Source organism: Mustela putorius, unplaced genomic scaffold, assembly GCF_011764305.1.
Source record: "Mustela putorius furo isolate JIRA1106 unplaced genomic scaffold, ASM1176430v1.1 tig00003875_pilon_pilon_pilon, whole genome shotgun sequence".
Lineage (NCBI taxonomy): Eukaryota > Metazoa > Chordata > Mammalia > Carnivora > Mustelidae > Mustela > Mustela putorius.
Genome location: NW_025422026.1, coordinates 9,447,340 through 9,462,152, shown reverse-complemented (window position 1 = coordinate 9,462,152; position 14,813 = coordinate 9,447,340). Strand labels below are relative to the sequence as shown.

At 44.2% G+C, this 14,813-nt stretch overlaps 1 protein-coding gene across 17 annotated transcripts in view; it reads left to right on the top strand.

Annotated features, from left to right (window-relative positions):
* AKAP13 (A-kinase anchoring protein 13) overlaps nt 1-14,813 on the top strand; it is a 322,839-nt gene that overhangs the window by 266,358 nt on the left and 41,668 nt on the right. For all 17 annotated transcript variants that reach the window (XM_045067346.1, XM_045067354.1, XM_045067353.1 and 14 more), the window contains one exon: nt 6,240-6,414. In XM_045067346.1, coding sequence (XP_044923281.1) covers nt 6,240-6,414 — 175 coding nt within the window. The remainder of the gene's footprint in view (nt 1-6,239; nt 6,415-14,813) is intronic.

Here is a 14,813-nt window from a genome sequence, read left to right as displayed (position 1 = left end):
GCAGTGAATGCTCCTTAGTGAGCGAGGTTATGTTAAAGTACCTCAACATTTTTTGTCTATTTTTTTCATACTTATAGGAATATTTAAAATATAAAAATAAGATAAAAACCACCTGTAATAATCCCACATAGAGATCGCTACTCTTCTAATTTTTTTCAATGTATTTTTTTTTTAAAAAAAGAAGACAAGAAGTTACTTTTCTTACACTGATGCCCAGTGCAAAACCAAAACCAATTTAGTTTAGATCAGTGGGAAAAAACGTTCTGTCTCCCAGTTCCCCTGCCACCCATCCAGACTCCAGCAAAATAAATTAAAAAAAAAAAAAGCTTTTACATGGAAATCAGCAAAAGAGCTCTTGCCAGGGAATCACTATATATATGCATGTGTATACGTGTGCATGGTATGTACATACATAGAAGTAAGAGAATGAACAAACACTGAACTCAAGTGTATTATGGTAAAAGTTCACCCCCCCCAACAAAATACAACAAGCTTTCTAAGCCCTTCATTAAGCGGGTTGGTAGAAGTAGAGCCAATGCATTTTACAAGATTTTGTAAAATAAGATCTCTTTCTTTTAGTAAATGCTAGGTTCAGTCCTCACAGGAATTTTTCCACAAAACCTGCCACCAGAATTGTGCTTTCATTCCTGCCCAGGTACAGAAGGAGAAGAAGGTGAGCCGATCAGGAGGGAAACAGGAAAAAATGCAAGGACTCTAGCAGATTGTTTCTAGAAGAATCATATATACAAGTATTAACTTCAGACATACCCTTGTTTTATCATTTAAAAAATCCAGGTTAAAGGGGGCAGAATGTTCATCAGTGTTCCACAGACTGGCAGCAAGGCTTAAAATAAGAGCCATATGTGTTTGACTTACCACTGCTGGCTTGGACACTGGTTGGTGTCCACAAAAGAAAACCTCCTTGTGAAGACCAGTATAAATTAGCCAGCTGTTATCACAGGACTTCTGTAGATGGTCTTAGCATTCTGCCAGGTGCTCCTAAAGAACTAAAGATCTTCATCTTTACTTTTTTTTTTTTTTTAAGATTTTTATTTATTTGACAGACAGAGATCACAAGCAAGCAGGAAAGCAGGCAGAGAAAGAGGAAGGGAAGCAGGCTCCCCCCTGAGCGGAGAGCCCAACGCGGGGCCCGATCCCAGGACCCTGAGACCATGACCCGAGCGGAAGGCAGAGGCCTCAGCCCACTGAGCCACCCAGGCGCCCCTTCATCTTTACTATTGAGAAGTTTTATGATCTATTTGGACATTTTCACATATGTCTGGTGTTTTTGTTGTTCTGTTTTTAAAATGTGGGATCTTCAATTGGAAGACCAGTAAATAAATAAGTGGAGAGTTCCCTTTCTGTGCATCTCCCCAGTGATGTTAATTTCCAGGGCAGGGCAATGACTCCACCACAGGTCACGTTAATAAGGGAATACAGACAGGCATAAACAAAACCATGTAAGATCAAATTTAGAAACTGGAACCTGACCTTTCAAAAAGTTTCATCCTCCTTATTTACAAACTGAAGCCCAGAGAACTAGCGTTAGGCCACAGAACTAGGTAATAGTAACTAAATAACCTCTTTATGGGCTGACTTCTAGCAGTTAGCACACTTCATTTCATGTTCACTCAAACAAAATCTAACCGTTACTGAACAGTGTCTTTATAACTTTTTCAATAACTCAAAGGACTGGAGCTTGCTAGTAGGGAGTGAGAAAAAGGCAGGAGGAAAGAAGGAAATTGTTACAGCAGAGTCCGTCAGCCCCGTCCGTCTATATCAGTTGACCTTTGTGTCCGAGCATCTCCTTTGTCAAAATGACAGCACTGTTTTGCAACGAAACTGGTTCCTCTTTCACATGTGGCTTCAACATTTGGTCTTTGGGGGCTCGTGCTATCTCTGGCAGTGGAAACTCTCAAAAAATTACAAATCTGGGGGCGCCTGGGTGGCTCAGTGGGTAAAAGCCTCTATCTTTGGCTCAGGTCATGATCTCAGGGTTCTAGGATCGAGCCCTGCATCGGGCTCACCTGCTTCCTCCTCTCTCTCTGCCTGCCTCTCTGCCTACTTGTGATCTCTGTCTGTCAAATAAATAAATAAAATCTTGGAAAAAAAAAACCCAAAATATTTATTTAAAAAATTACAAACCTGGTTGGCTCGGTATTAAACAGCTGCCTTCGGCTCAAGTCATGACCTCAGGGTCCTGGGATGGAGCCCTGTGTTGGGCTCCTGGCTCAGGGGGTTCTGCTTCTCCCTCTCCTCTGTCCCCCAATACTCCCTGCTTGTGCACTCTCTCTCTCTCTCTTTCAAATAAATAAACTTAAAAAAAAAAATTAGAAATCTGTAACCTGGATGGCAATCCTTACTTCACATTATCAGGTGTTTAGGAAAATGCACCACTGGCCAAACACATCAAGAAGGTTGAGACTTGCCTTTCATGTAGAAGAGCTTGCTTTTGTGAATGTACCAAAAGATAGTAAGAAATAGGGGAAATAGTAGTGTCAAGTTACATTAAATACTCCGACTTAATATGCCATAGTGCCTGTGGTAGAGCTTTACCGCACAGAACTGTTTTATTCTCTAAATGATGACAAAAACAAATGAGTTACTTAGTGTGAGGATGCTGACTCAGTTTTTCCTGTAGACTGTTCTTTCTCCATATGTTAACTGAAAGTGCTACTGTAGACATTAACACTAGTTTTTTTAATAAAAATGATAGAATTCTACTTCTTTTAAATTATTTTTTTTTAAAGATTTCATTTATTTATTTGACAGAGAGAAATTACAAGTACACTGAGAGGCAGGCAGAGAGAGAGAGAAGGAAGCAGGCTCCCTGCTGAGCAGAGAGCCCGATGCGGGACTCGATCCCAGGACCCCGAGATCATGACCTGAGCCGAAGGCAGCGGCTTAACCCACTGAGCCACCCAGGCGCCCCATCTTTTATTATTTTTAAAAGACCTGCTATTAGAGATCATCTTATCTACTTTTATTAATCTATTTGTATAATATAATCGTTCCTACTTCTTTTAAAGGAAAAATATAAGCATTTACTGAAGATATAATAAATTGCCACCTATAAATTCTTAGTAAAGTTTCTACGAACGGTTTGGAAAATTTTGCTTTCCTTATAATTAAGCATGATGTATGCATTCATGTAAAAATAGTTTATACTTGTTGCCTTTAGAGTCTCTTAATTATTATGTTAATCTATTATATGTGCTTAAAATTAAAAGTCTGTGTGTCACAATTCTTAAGTAAGATGGTAAGGAGCCAAAAGGAGCCAAAAAAATTATTCATATTTTGCCTTCAGTACTGAGAAGACACGTATGTCTATGTAGATAAGTAGATAGATAGAGGGATGTAGGATTGGAGAAACTGAGTACTGATCCTTCCTATGTGCTTTTAAAAATTAGCAGTATCTGGCATGAGTAATTAAATGTATTCGGTGTTTTTTTCCAAAGGGGTAAAGCCCGAACAGGAAGTCTAACAGGAAGACTGGCAGGTTCTGCTTTTGTCTTTTAGTTAGTGTCTTCTGATAGTACCGTTTCCTGTTCAGTACGTTTGCTTGCTACAGAGTACTGAAACGCTGATGTGCACGGTGATCCCGTTCACAAAGGGAATGGAGTGAGCCCCTTCAGACCACCGTGTTACACCGATGTTCTTTGAGCTTTCCTCCTCACAGACAACTAGGACATGGGCAGAGAAGTTCTGTGGAAATTCTTACTCTAACTTGAAGTGGGCGTTTTGGGGGCACAGGCTGCATTCCTGCAGAGCTGCTGCAGTCCGGCTCTGCTTTCTTGGGCCTCTGCTCCCTAGGGGAGAAGTAAACCCATGAGCCTTACAGAGGTGCCCGCTAGAGAGTGTTTGCAAAGGCTGAAGTCTGTGTGAAATCCGGTTCTCTGGTTCCTTCTCCGATCAGAGATCTGCAGTATGAGGGTGACTTCACGACAGCTTGTTTTTCGGTTGTCAGGAGCGCTCTCCGTGCTTCTCATTGTAACCATTTGTCAAAAATGGTAGGTGGGGGAAAGCGAGAACTCATTTTCCTTCTTAGTACCTGGTATAGTTATTTCCTGCAGCCGTCCCTGAGATACCAGCAGCCCCTACTTCCCCATGTTGTTCAACATGGAAACGTCACACTTGAGAAAACAAGCTGGTCATCACTTGACCACAGGCGAAGTCTACCACCAGCTTCACCACACACTGTTCTTGGGAAGCACACATTAGGATTCGACGTAATGAGAAGCCTTCCGAAGTAGATGTGTTCCTTAACTTCCAAGTGTCAAAAATTGGCCTCGGTCCTCCCAGAGTGTCCCATCTTGCAGCGGAGCCCCGTCTGGACACACACTGTGTTTTGGGAATTCGCTTTGTTTCATTTCCATTTCCCGTGTCCTGGGTAACTAGGGTAGTTGGCTTTGCTGGCAGCATGCAAATAGTTAAGCCTGTCTTAAGGAAACCAGCAGCCTCAGCCCTCCCTCCTTCCCTTTCTCAACCAGTCCCTGGCTTCCTCTTACGGTTCCTCTGATGGCAGCTCAAAGCTGCTGAGCTCTGCCCCGCCGGCATGAGCCGCTCCTTCTGTGAGAGCACATTTCCTGGCATGGGGGTCGAGTCATGTCGATAAAATGGGGTCGGGTTCCCGAAGTACCCCTCATAACCGTGAAATTCATAGGACATGGAGAGGTAAGAGCCTGCCTTCTTTACAGCACTAAATTCTCATAAGCAGAGAAAGAGACGATGGGAGTTTATTGTTTTGTTTTTATTCTTGGAAGAACTAGTTGGGCTAGTTGCAAAGGACAAGAGTATTATTTGTTATTTATTTGGATTTGATGAGTATTGGAAGGCTTGAGAGAATGTCAGTTGCCATAGAAGGTTTTCTTGGAACACGCTTTATATTATAGCTTTCTGAAGCAAAAGAGGCAGATGCTTTTCGGTTTAATGTTTATGCGCAGAGAAGCCTGCGGCAAAATTTAGTTAGGGGAGAGAAATTACTTGGAAAAAAGTCCACTCGTAATTGATTGTTATTAGACTATTACATACTTTAGTGGTTACTGATTGTCACTTAGAACAGTTTCCTGTTATGTAAAGTGAAATACTTTTTCTCCCTCTCTCCTTAATTTTTACAGTTCTAAAGTGTAGCAGTTTGGTTCTTAAATTTTTATTATACGTGTTCTGTTAACCAAGGACCATGCATGAATCAGACTTCACCAGCACTTGCCAGTTCGGTACAGTGGATGGGCTCTGAATTGGGATGTCGGGAGGCCTGGGTCCTGATGTTGACTACCAATCACTTGCCGTGTGACCCGTTGTGAGTCAACACACCTCGCCAGCCCCTGGCAGTAGAGTGTCGTGAATAAGAGAGCTGTGGAGTCAGCCAGATCTGGATCTTCTTTCCAGCACGGGCCGTTACTGACATGTCGCCTCAGAGACCGTATTAAACATCTCAGAGCCTCGGTCTCCTCAGATGTGCCATGGAGATAATAACCAGTAGTTCACTGGGTGGTTAGGAGAAAATATGTGTAAGCCGCCTGCTGTCGTTCTTGGCACATAGTAGCTGTTCAGAATTGTAGTTGATATTTATCATCTTTATCTTCTCAATTGCACAAGCGTGATGCCCTCCCTGCGCACTTCAGAGTTACGGAGACTGAGGCTAGTCTTGTACTTAGAAGGCATTGACTCAAAGTGTAAGGTGTTGAGTTAGTTGTCATGATCATGAACTTCGTGGCGCCCGTGTTGCAGGAATTGTTTTAGGTGACGACAGCGGTATGTGTGTGTGTCGGGGACAGTTAATGCTTCCGGCTAGAGGAAGTCCGAGAGGAATCCCCGAGGAGGGCTTCCTGCCATCCCATCGTCTTCCTTCCCCGAGGCTGCTCCGAGAGTGGCTGCAGTCCCTTCGGCCCCCTTCCTGCAGCTGGCCCTCTGCTCGTTGCTGGCTTCCTCCGTGGGCTGCGCTTGGGCTTGCTGAGGAGGGCTCATAGGCCACCGCAGAGTCCCCTCCTCCTGATCCAGAAGCCTCTTCCCAGAGCTGGTCCTGGGACGTTGTGTCCATCGTGTGAACATGTCTTCCCATAGCGTTTCCAGTGTAGCCGGAACGCTCGCGACCTAGAAAAACCATTGTCCGGGACAGTGCTCTTAACTTCCGTGCAAAGCATTCTCCATCACACACCTGTGACCCCATGCCACCTGGCTGCCCAGGTGAGAGGAGGGCCTCTGGGGTTCCGTTAACTGTTGGTTCTTTCCTTTGGCAGGAAAAGGAGAAAGAGAAAGAGAAGATCAAGGAGAAGGAGAAAGATTTGAAGGAGAAAGAGAAGGATAAGAAGACGGTCAACGGGCACACCTTCAGTTCCATCCCTGTCGTGGGTCCCATCAGCTGTAGCCAGTGCGTGAAGCCTTTCACCAGCAAGGATGCCTACACGTGTGCAGGTAAGCAGCACCCGTCTTCCTGCAAGGTGCGGCGCTCCGGGCTCGGGAAAGCTCATTCCGGGTTTCCCGTCCATCTAGCTGTGTCCCTTCCTGGTGTGTGTGGGGAAGTCGGCCTGTTAGGTCTGTCTAAAACATCCCATGTGTCATCAGTTCCAAATGTAGAACATGCAGCCGGTGCATTTTTACAGAGAGCCCCAGTTTCTTACATTGTGTTCTGTTGCCCCCAAGCCACTGCCTGTCCCAGAAGTCTGTGTCTTGTGTCGAAACAGCCCCCAGCCTCAAACTCTAAAGTGACACAGCAGTCCCCCATCAGGTTCTACGCGCTCAGTTCTTATTCTGGTACTTTGGCGGATGCTTCAGCCCTTTACCAGCGTCAGGTCATGATGACTGCCAAGAGAAGACATTTGCGCACGTACCAAAATGTCCCATGCTGACCAGTGGCTGACCTCCTTCAAGCCACCTTTAAAGCCAAGTCTATGAACTGAGCCCAGGTCCTGGGTTGGATAAGATACTGGGCAGGGGATGGATAGCTTTTTTTTGGTCAAGGGCCATGAACACATATTTTAGACTCCATGAACTGGACGGTCCCTGCACCACTGCTGGCCTCTGCTGTTGTGCAGAAGCGGCCTGGGCAGCACATAGACCAGTGAGCCACAGCTGTGTTCTGGTAAGACTTCACCAGTGGTGAACCTGGAATCATGTGATTTTCGTGTCATAAAGTACTCATCTTTATTTATCCCCCCCCCCCCAGCCATTTAAAGATGTAAAAACCATTAGTAGCGTATGGGCCATAGAAGAATAGGCTATGAGATGGATCTGGCCCACAGACCCTGCTCGAAGGCACTGTGTCTCAACAACACTGTCATCGGATAGAGAGAAAGTAATATTGGCAGTGCACACCACAGTAAGTCAGTGAGGCTGCCATGGCCAGAAGGGACAGTCTGGAGATCCAGCCCCACTCTAGGCCCAGCCCGGTCACCCCGGAGGCCAAGGTGATTAGCACCGTGTTCTCCCTATACCCACATCAGACAAAATAGTGACAGATTCAGACGATCAGGACATCATGACCTTGTCGTATTCTCAGTCATTTGTGCATAGTATCCCAAGTGACTTGTTACCAAAAGTAATTAACTTACTGGAAGTTGAAGTTTTTAAAGGCTTGTTTGAGCAGACTCAAAGCTACTGCAAAAAATGGTTTCCACCCAGTTATGCTAGTCCGCAGTCCAACTTGTCGCTGCCACAGCTGTCGTGACTTTCTGAATGACTGGCTTTATGATCACATTCTTTCAAGATGACTTTTGTGGATTTATTATATCCCAAATGTTGTCTGTAGCACTGTTTGTTGTACTGTCCTATTAAAAAACCCACCACCTCGTGGGAGGAGCTCTCATTGAGATCTTTGTGTATTTCACACACATTTATGTCCTTCCTGTACGACTCACTAAGAAATGGAGCGTTGTAGCATAGTGCTAAGTTTTATGAGCCCTCTAGAAAACCAGAGGCCACCACTGTCTGAGACCTCCTGCATATTTATTTTGGGGCCCAGATTCTATGAGGCTCTTCCCTGGGACACCCCACAAATGTCCTCTGGTTAGTTTCTTGCCACTTGACACAGCTCCTTGGTACCAGAATAACTTGGCTGCCTAGGACAGTCGTCACCAAGCACTTTTTAGTATGTTCATGTATCATTAAAATGTTGTTAGACTACTTGCACAGGGTGTGTATATTTGATGCAAGAACTACACGCTTGTCCTGTCCTGTCCTGTCCTTACCCAGAGCTCATTCTAGGGGCTCCAGGGTGGCTCATTTGGTTAAGCATCTGACTCTTGATTTCAGCTCAGGTTACGATCTCAGGATTGTGAGATGGAGCTCTGCATTGGGCTCTGTGCTGGGTGTGGAACCCGCTTAAGATTCCCTCCCCCCACCCCAGCCCAATACAGAAAAGGGGGGCAGGAAAGAAAGGAAGGAAGGAGAAGAGTGGAAGAAAAGAAAGAAAAGAAAACTATTGTAGGAATAGGAGAATTCTTTTTGTTTGCTGGTTATTAGTCTTATTAATAATAATGTCTTAGGTCAGTGGTTTCTTTGCAGGAATTTGTAAGCTACATCCTCATTTTATTCTAGTTGGAACTAGTATAATCTAAAGCTCACTTCATTGAGCCCCTGCACACTTCCATTCATCACAGCATGCTGGAGGGATGAGAATGAGGACCGGTGCCGCTGCCCTAGCCCTTTCGAGGGCTCTCACCTCTAGAAACCTCTAGCACGGGTAAAGTGAAGCTTCCCAACATAGGGGCTGAGTGAGGCACCAGTATAGTGTCTGCATCAGCTCTATCTCTCTTTAAAGTCAATATAAATGAAAGCTGTAAAAGCTTCCTCCCGTATCCCGAAGAATCCTTCTGTGTATCCCTCCTGCAAAGTACCTTTTCTCCATTTGAGGAGCACTGGTCTCAGAGAAAAACAGAAAGACCTCCTGTCTCTTGATTGGACAGTATGAAACTGATACTCTGAGAACTTCAGTGAAGCAGACTGAACATAGTTTATGTTCTGCTATAAAGTAGAAATATCCAGTGCAATATATTAAAAAAAAAAAAAAAAATACATAGCCAAGCCTGCAGCAAGGAAAACCCCTGAAGAAACTCAGAATCAGAGCACTAAAGAGCCTTCCTAGTAGGGAGCAGGATATCTGGCCCCAAGGCACATAGTGGAAGCTGGAGCTCAGACCCCAGATAAAACTGAGAGCTTTAGAGACTGTAACATCCGTGCTGAATGACTTGGAAAAACTCCGCTGCCCGGCCCTTCTGAAGCAGCAAGGAAACGTGCCTGCCTTCTCCCAGGACTCTGAGTGAGAATTCCGCACTATCTGTGAACCTGGGGTCCAAATTCACACCACCCATACTCCAAACTAAAGTTTTCACAAGCGGTCGTATGAAATCCCAATCTGAGAACGGTAAACACTAAGGAACCTCCACTGACACAAATGCAGACCAGCCCTGCAGGGTCACACTGACAAGACAGGCTGGCTGGAGGTTCCCACGGGAGGAAAGAGGTCCTCTAAAGCTGAAACTGAGCTTTCGGTTAAACTGCATGGGCGCCTGGGTGACTCAGTCATCTGAGCATCTGACTCTTGGTTTCAGCTCAGGTCATGATCTTGGGGTCATGGGATTGAGCCCCATGTCAGGCTCTGCGCTGGGCCTGCTTGGGATTGTCTCTCTCCCTCCCCCTCTAACCCTCCCTGTACTCGCACCCACACCTCTCTCTCTCTCTCTCTAATAAATTTTAAGAAAAGAGAGAGAAAGAAAATACACAGACCCCACATAAGGAAGTCAGCCGCCATGAGGAAGTTAGCAAAGGCACAAACAGGGCAAGTTGTTGAGGCTTATTAAGAGGTCGAAATAAATAGAATTTCTAATGAAAGAACAGAACAGCTAATGGGTCGACCTGAAAAATAACAATAACATTTCAGGAATAAAAAGAGCCCCGGACCAATCTTCGTAGAGATTTTTCAGACATGTCACTCTTCCGCACCATTGCTGGACAGTTGTGATTTCTGTTTACAAAGGAAGAAAACGACTTCCACTCTGTCCCCCAGTTTAGGAAAGGGAGAGCTGGGTGAATGTTCTGGGAACTCTTAGGACTGCAGACTGGCTTTATTTTTGACATTTACTGTCAATAATTATGCGCTTGCTTTCCTCTTAACTGAAATTCTTCCACAAAGACCAGTTGTCTCTGCCAAGCACTGCGTTTGGTATTGTGATCCATTCCGAAGCCCTTGGTGGAGAAATATTTATTGAGCAGCAGTGTGTGTCAGGGACCTTTTTTTCTTCCCAGTCGAATATATCTGATACATAACATTGTGTAAATGTGAGGTGTGCAACACACTAATTTGATGTGCTTATATATTGTAATATATTTGCCACCATAGCCATATTTAGCCCCTCGGCTACATGTCATGGTTGTCCTTTCTTTTCAGAGGCAGGACCAATGAGATGAGAGGCGCGTTTCTCAAGCTGCTTACACCGCGGCATTTGAGAAGAGTTCTCAAAACTCTTCAAAAACCTTGGTAACTGCTCATTGCAGCATTATTTGTAATACAGAGAAACTTAAAGGAACTAAATAAATAACCATCAATAAAATATTGTATATTGGCTAGATGGAATTTGGAGCTGATATCACAAAGACCAGACTGAGGGTCAGCGAGCTCTTTCTGTAGAGGAGCTGGCAGAAGGGGTCCTAGGCTTTTTGCAGGTCTTTGTTGAGGCAGCTTGACTCTGCTCCTGGAGCCACACGTAGAGGCAGCCCAAGATGAGGCCTGGAAAGTGAACGTGGCTGTGTTCTGTGAAACTCTATTCATACAATGGGTGTGGGCTGAATTCAGCCCACAGACCATAGTCTGCCAGCCCCTGGGATAACTCTGCCGACACAAACAAATCTCCAGGACACTCTGATAAGTTGAAAAGGCAGCAGGTAGAACTGTACGTATGATCTGAATTTGTAGAAAACAAGTGAACGGTCATTGTTTCTATAAATAAGCAAGAATATTTAGAAGGGCATACCCCAAACTAGTATCAATTTAAGGGAAGAGACGAGGAGAGATCAGGGATACTTTTTAGTTTATTTTCCTGTCTTGCTTGAGCCTTTTAAGACTGTGCTTGTATATAATTGGTTCGAGCAAAAATGAAGTGTAAACCTTGGATCTGTGATAACTTAAAGATTTTCCTGGTTGTCAGCTGGTCTCTGATGAAAGAGCAAAATATGTCAGTATTTGATTCAAGAACTTAATGGACAAAGAGCAAAACGATACCAGAAAACAGCTTGGCAGGAGACTCGAGAGCTGCTCTACCACTGTTACTGACGGCACCAGCAGGAGTAAGAAGCAATGTAGTCGATTCCACAGACTCACGGTCCTAAAACAGATGTGAAGTAGTATCAGAAGAGTAAGGGATGGAAGAGATGGAAAATGTTCTTTGAAGACCCAAAGAATCTTTTCCTTTGTGCTGTAGGGAACAGTGGAAAGCATTGGTTTCTGGTTATAGTAGATAGATGACTCCTGCCGTGACTGTCTCCAGACAGCTTTTCAATTTAAATTCAGGTTGGAAAGGTTTTCTAGTTTATGTTCAGTAGATGTTTTCTCTTACAGTGCTATTAATTTTTTTTTAAGATTTTATTTATTTATTTGACAGAGATCACAAGCAGGCAGAGAGGCAGGCAGAGAGAGAAGAGGAAGCAGGCTCCCTGCTGAGCAGAGAGCCGGATGTGGGGCTTGATCCCAGGACCCCGAGATCATGACCTGAGCCAAAGGCAGAAGCTTAACCCACTGAGCCACCCAGGCACCCCGCCATTGATATATATAGATATAGACCCTCCTTGGCTATATTAATTCTTTGCCTACATTAGACTATAGTGGCTCAGAATTAAACCTGCAGCTGGCATGGCACTGATTGTCAGATAGCAACAATATCTGCTGTGATGTAGGACAATGCACTACTGCTAACCACAGGTATCTTGAGCCCTTTATTTTGTTTTCTCGAAACCTCTTCCTGTGAAATGTACGTGGAGTTTCTCTTTTGCCGGGCTTGCTCCATGAGGCAGCATAGCCAGTCTTCCTAGACTGTGAAACCACTCACGGTGTTGGAATAGTGTGCACTAGGATTTCCCCTGGAGAGTGGGATCTGGGATACCTCTTGGAAACTTATGTGGCTCTAGGATACCAGAGGGATCCGTGAAGAATCACTTGTGTGGGTTCTTGTACTGAACAAAACTAAATGTGGGAGGTTTGAGACTCGGAGACTTAAGTCATATCAGCCACAAGACTGTGTAGTAATTAAATAGTTTTTTTTTTTTTTAAGATTTTATTTATTTATTTGACAGACAGAGATCACAAGTAGGCAGGGAGACAGGCAGAGAGAGAGGAGGAAGCAGGCTCTCCGTAGAGCAGAGAGCCCGATGCGGGGCTCCATCCCAGGACCCTGGGATCATGACCTGAGCCGAAGGCAGAGGCTTTAACCCACTGAGCCACCCAGGCGCCCCAGTAATTAAATAGTTTGATAGAGTAGTGGTTTTCGATTTTTTTTTTCCCCCAGTGGAAATGTTTTGTTAGTTCTATGGATTTTTTAATAAATAAATATATGTATATATAAAAAACTAATTTTAAACCTGCATTAAAAATCCACATGCTGAAAATATAACCAGATATTAACATCAGCACATTAGTATTTTTTAAGGATTTTATTTATTTGTTTATTTATTTATTTATTTGCCAGCGAGAGATGACAGGTAGGCAGGGTGGCAGGCAGAGGGAGAGAGGAGGAAGCAAGGCTACCTGCCGAGCAGAGAGCCCGATGTAGGGCTTGATCCTAGGACCATGAGATCATGAGCTGAGCTGAAGGCAGAGGCTCAACCCACTGAGCCACCAAGGTGCCCAACATTAACATATTAACTTCAGCTATCAGCCTACCTACTGTTTGCATTTTTCCTAGTTCCAATTAATTGAAGAATATAATGTGATTGCAAAGAAAGCCATTTTTTAAACTGCTAATATTTGGAACCTACTCATCTGTGTGAATGAAGATGTCCCCATATTGTGTACGCAAAACGAAATACAGGAGTGTAAATTAGATGCTGAGGTAGTTCCATGAATTGCAGCTGTCCTAGGCAGCTCTAATTTCTGATTTTTAGATCCATTAAAGCAACTTCATTGTTTTCATTTGCTGACTTCAAAAGTAAATGTTAAAATTGTGACTCGAAAAGCCACCCTGAATATTTTACACATTTGATGGCATTTCACTGTATTTCTCACTCAAGACTTTTTAAAGGTGGAAACCAATCAAATACCAGATTGGCTACTCGATTTATGCTAACAGCATTTATAAACTTATAATGGGGTGGAACTTTTATGGATTGGTCTGTTTGGCTTAACTGTTTCTTCTGGAAGCAGAGTATTCCATGGAGTCCAGCCTGGGGTCACTGGAGACTTTCTGATTGGAGGTCTGTCAGGGGAAGGGAGTATCAACATTCTCAGCCAGTGGTTCTTTGATTTATGGCAATAGCTTGTGATCTAGCAAAAATCACAAGTTATGTTAGTTCTCCCTGCTCTGCAAAAACAAGGGAAAAGAGTAATATTTTTGAAGTTTAAACTGAAAGAATCAGCAAAAAGGAACACTTTGATAGGGCCTGTTACCTTCTTCTGCACCTAAGGTTCAGAAATCCGAGTTTCATTCGCGTACCACCCCACCTCAGAGCTTGTTCCCTGTCCCCCCTGCAGCTTTGCACTCAGCCCTGGGGGAGTGTTGAAATAGGCTCAGCATTTGGTGGTGGCATTAAGATGTGTGTATGACAGTGTGCAGCCTGCCACAAGAAAAAAATCAAGGCTTGAAAGCAAGGGAACAATGTGTAGTCATTTTCCCAACAGAGCAAAAGCAATCGGCTGATTCTCTCAGCTTCCTGAAGAACAGAGCCTGCGATGAATGTTTGTGTGTGTGAAGCACCATCTGTTATCTTAGCAGGAAGTGGAAAATATGAGTAATTTGGAGATTCAGAACCTTTTTTTCCCTTTTCTCCATCCCCTCCCATGTTCAGGATCTTCCCAGGAGTCTCAGGAAATGTAGCATCCCTCCAGTTAGTCCCCTACCCTCCTGGGAGCTTTCCTTTTCAGTTAAACATAACCGTCTGTGGCCAGCTCCTGGAGCCTCCCACCCAAGCCCCTGCTCGGTCAGGTGTGAGTCATGGTCTGGGAAGATCAGCCACATAGCCCATCGTACTGATAGATGATGGTGGCTGATAATTGACGGGGCACCAGTCTTCCAAATGTCATTAGTCCCTTTAACATATTCTGCATGCATATACTAAGCCATTCAACAGGATAAGAGCATTTTAAAACCCATCAACATCTCTCAACTCCACTGGTATACACCTGGACCAGTCTGAATTAAGTCATAATCCTGGATGAAAGCTTGAATTCCTTTACATGGACTTGCGTGGAAATGGTCTTGATCACAGACACTGGAAATGGCAAGAGTGAAGCTTCCATATAGTTTCTTTGCAGCCTGCTGTGGGGTGGGGTGTGGGGGTTTGGCGAAAACCACAAAAGCCAAGACTAAAGCCCCCTGCCAGGACCACTTTCATGTATTTTAATTTAGGAGAAATCCAGCAGGTCTTTTTTTCTCAGCCATAATTCGATTCTTGTTTTAGGGTTAGGTCTCTTAATGGGGAAAGGAAAGAGTGTCTTCAGTTCTTCAGCTACATAAAGCTTTCCTTGAAAAATCAGCTGTTCTTTCCAGCTGCCACAAATAATCTGGTCTTTGGAATGCGTGGTGGAGTCCTTCAGAGTAAGGAATTCATTATGTTTGGGTTTCAGATCTTGTCAGTGGTTCTGTTTTATTTGCTTTAAACAGATGTAAGAT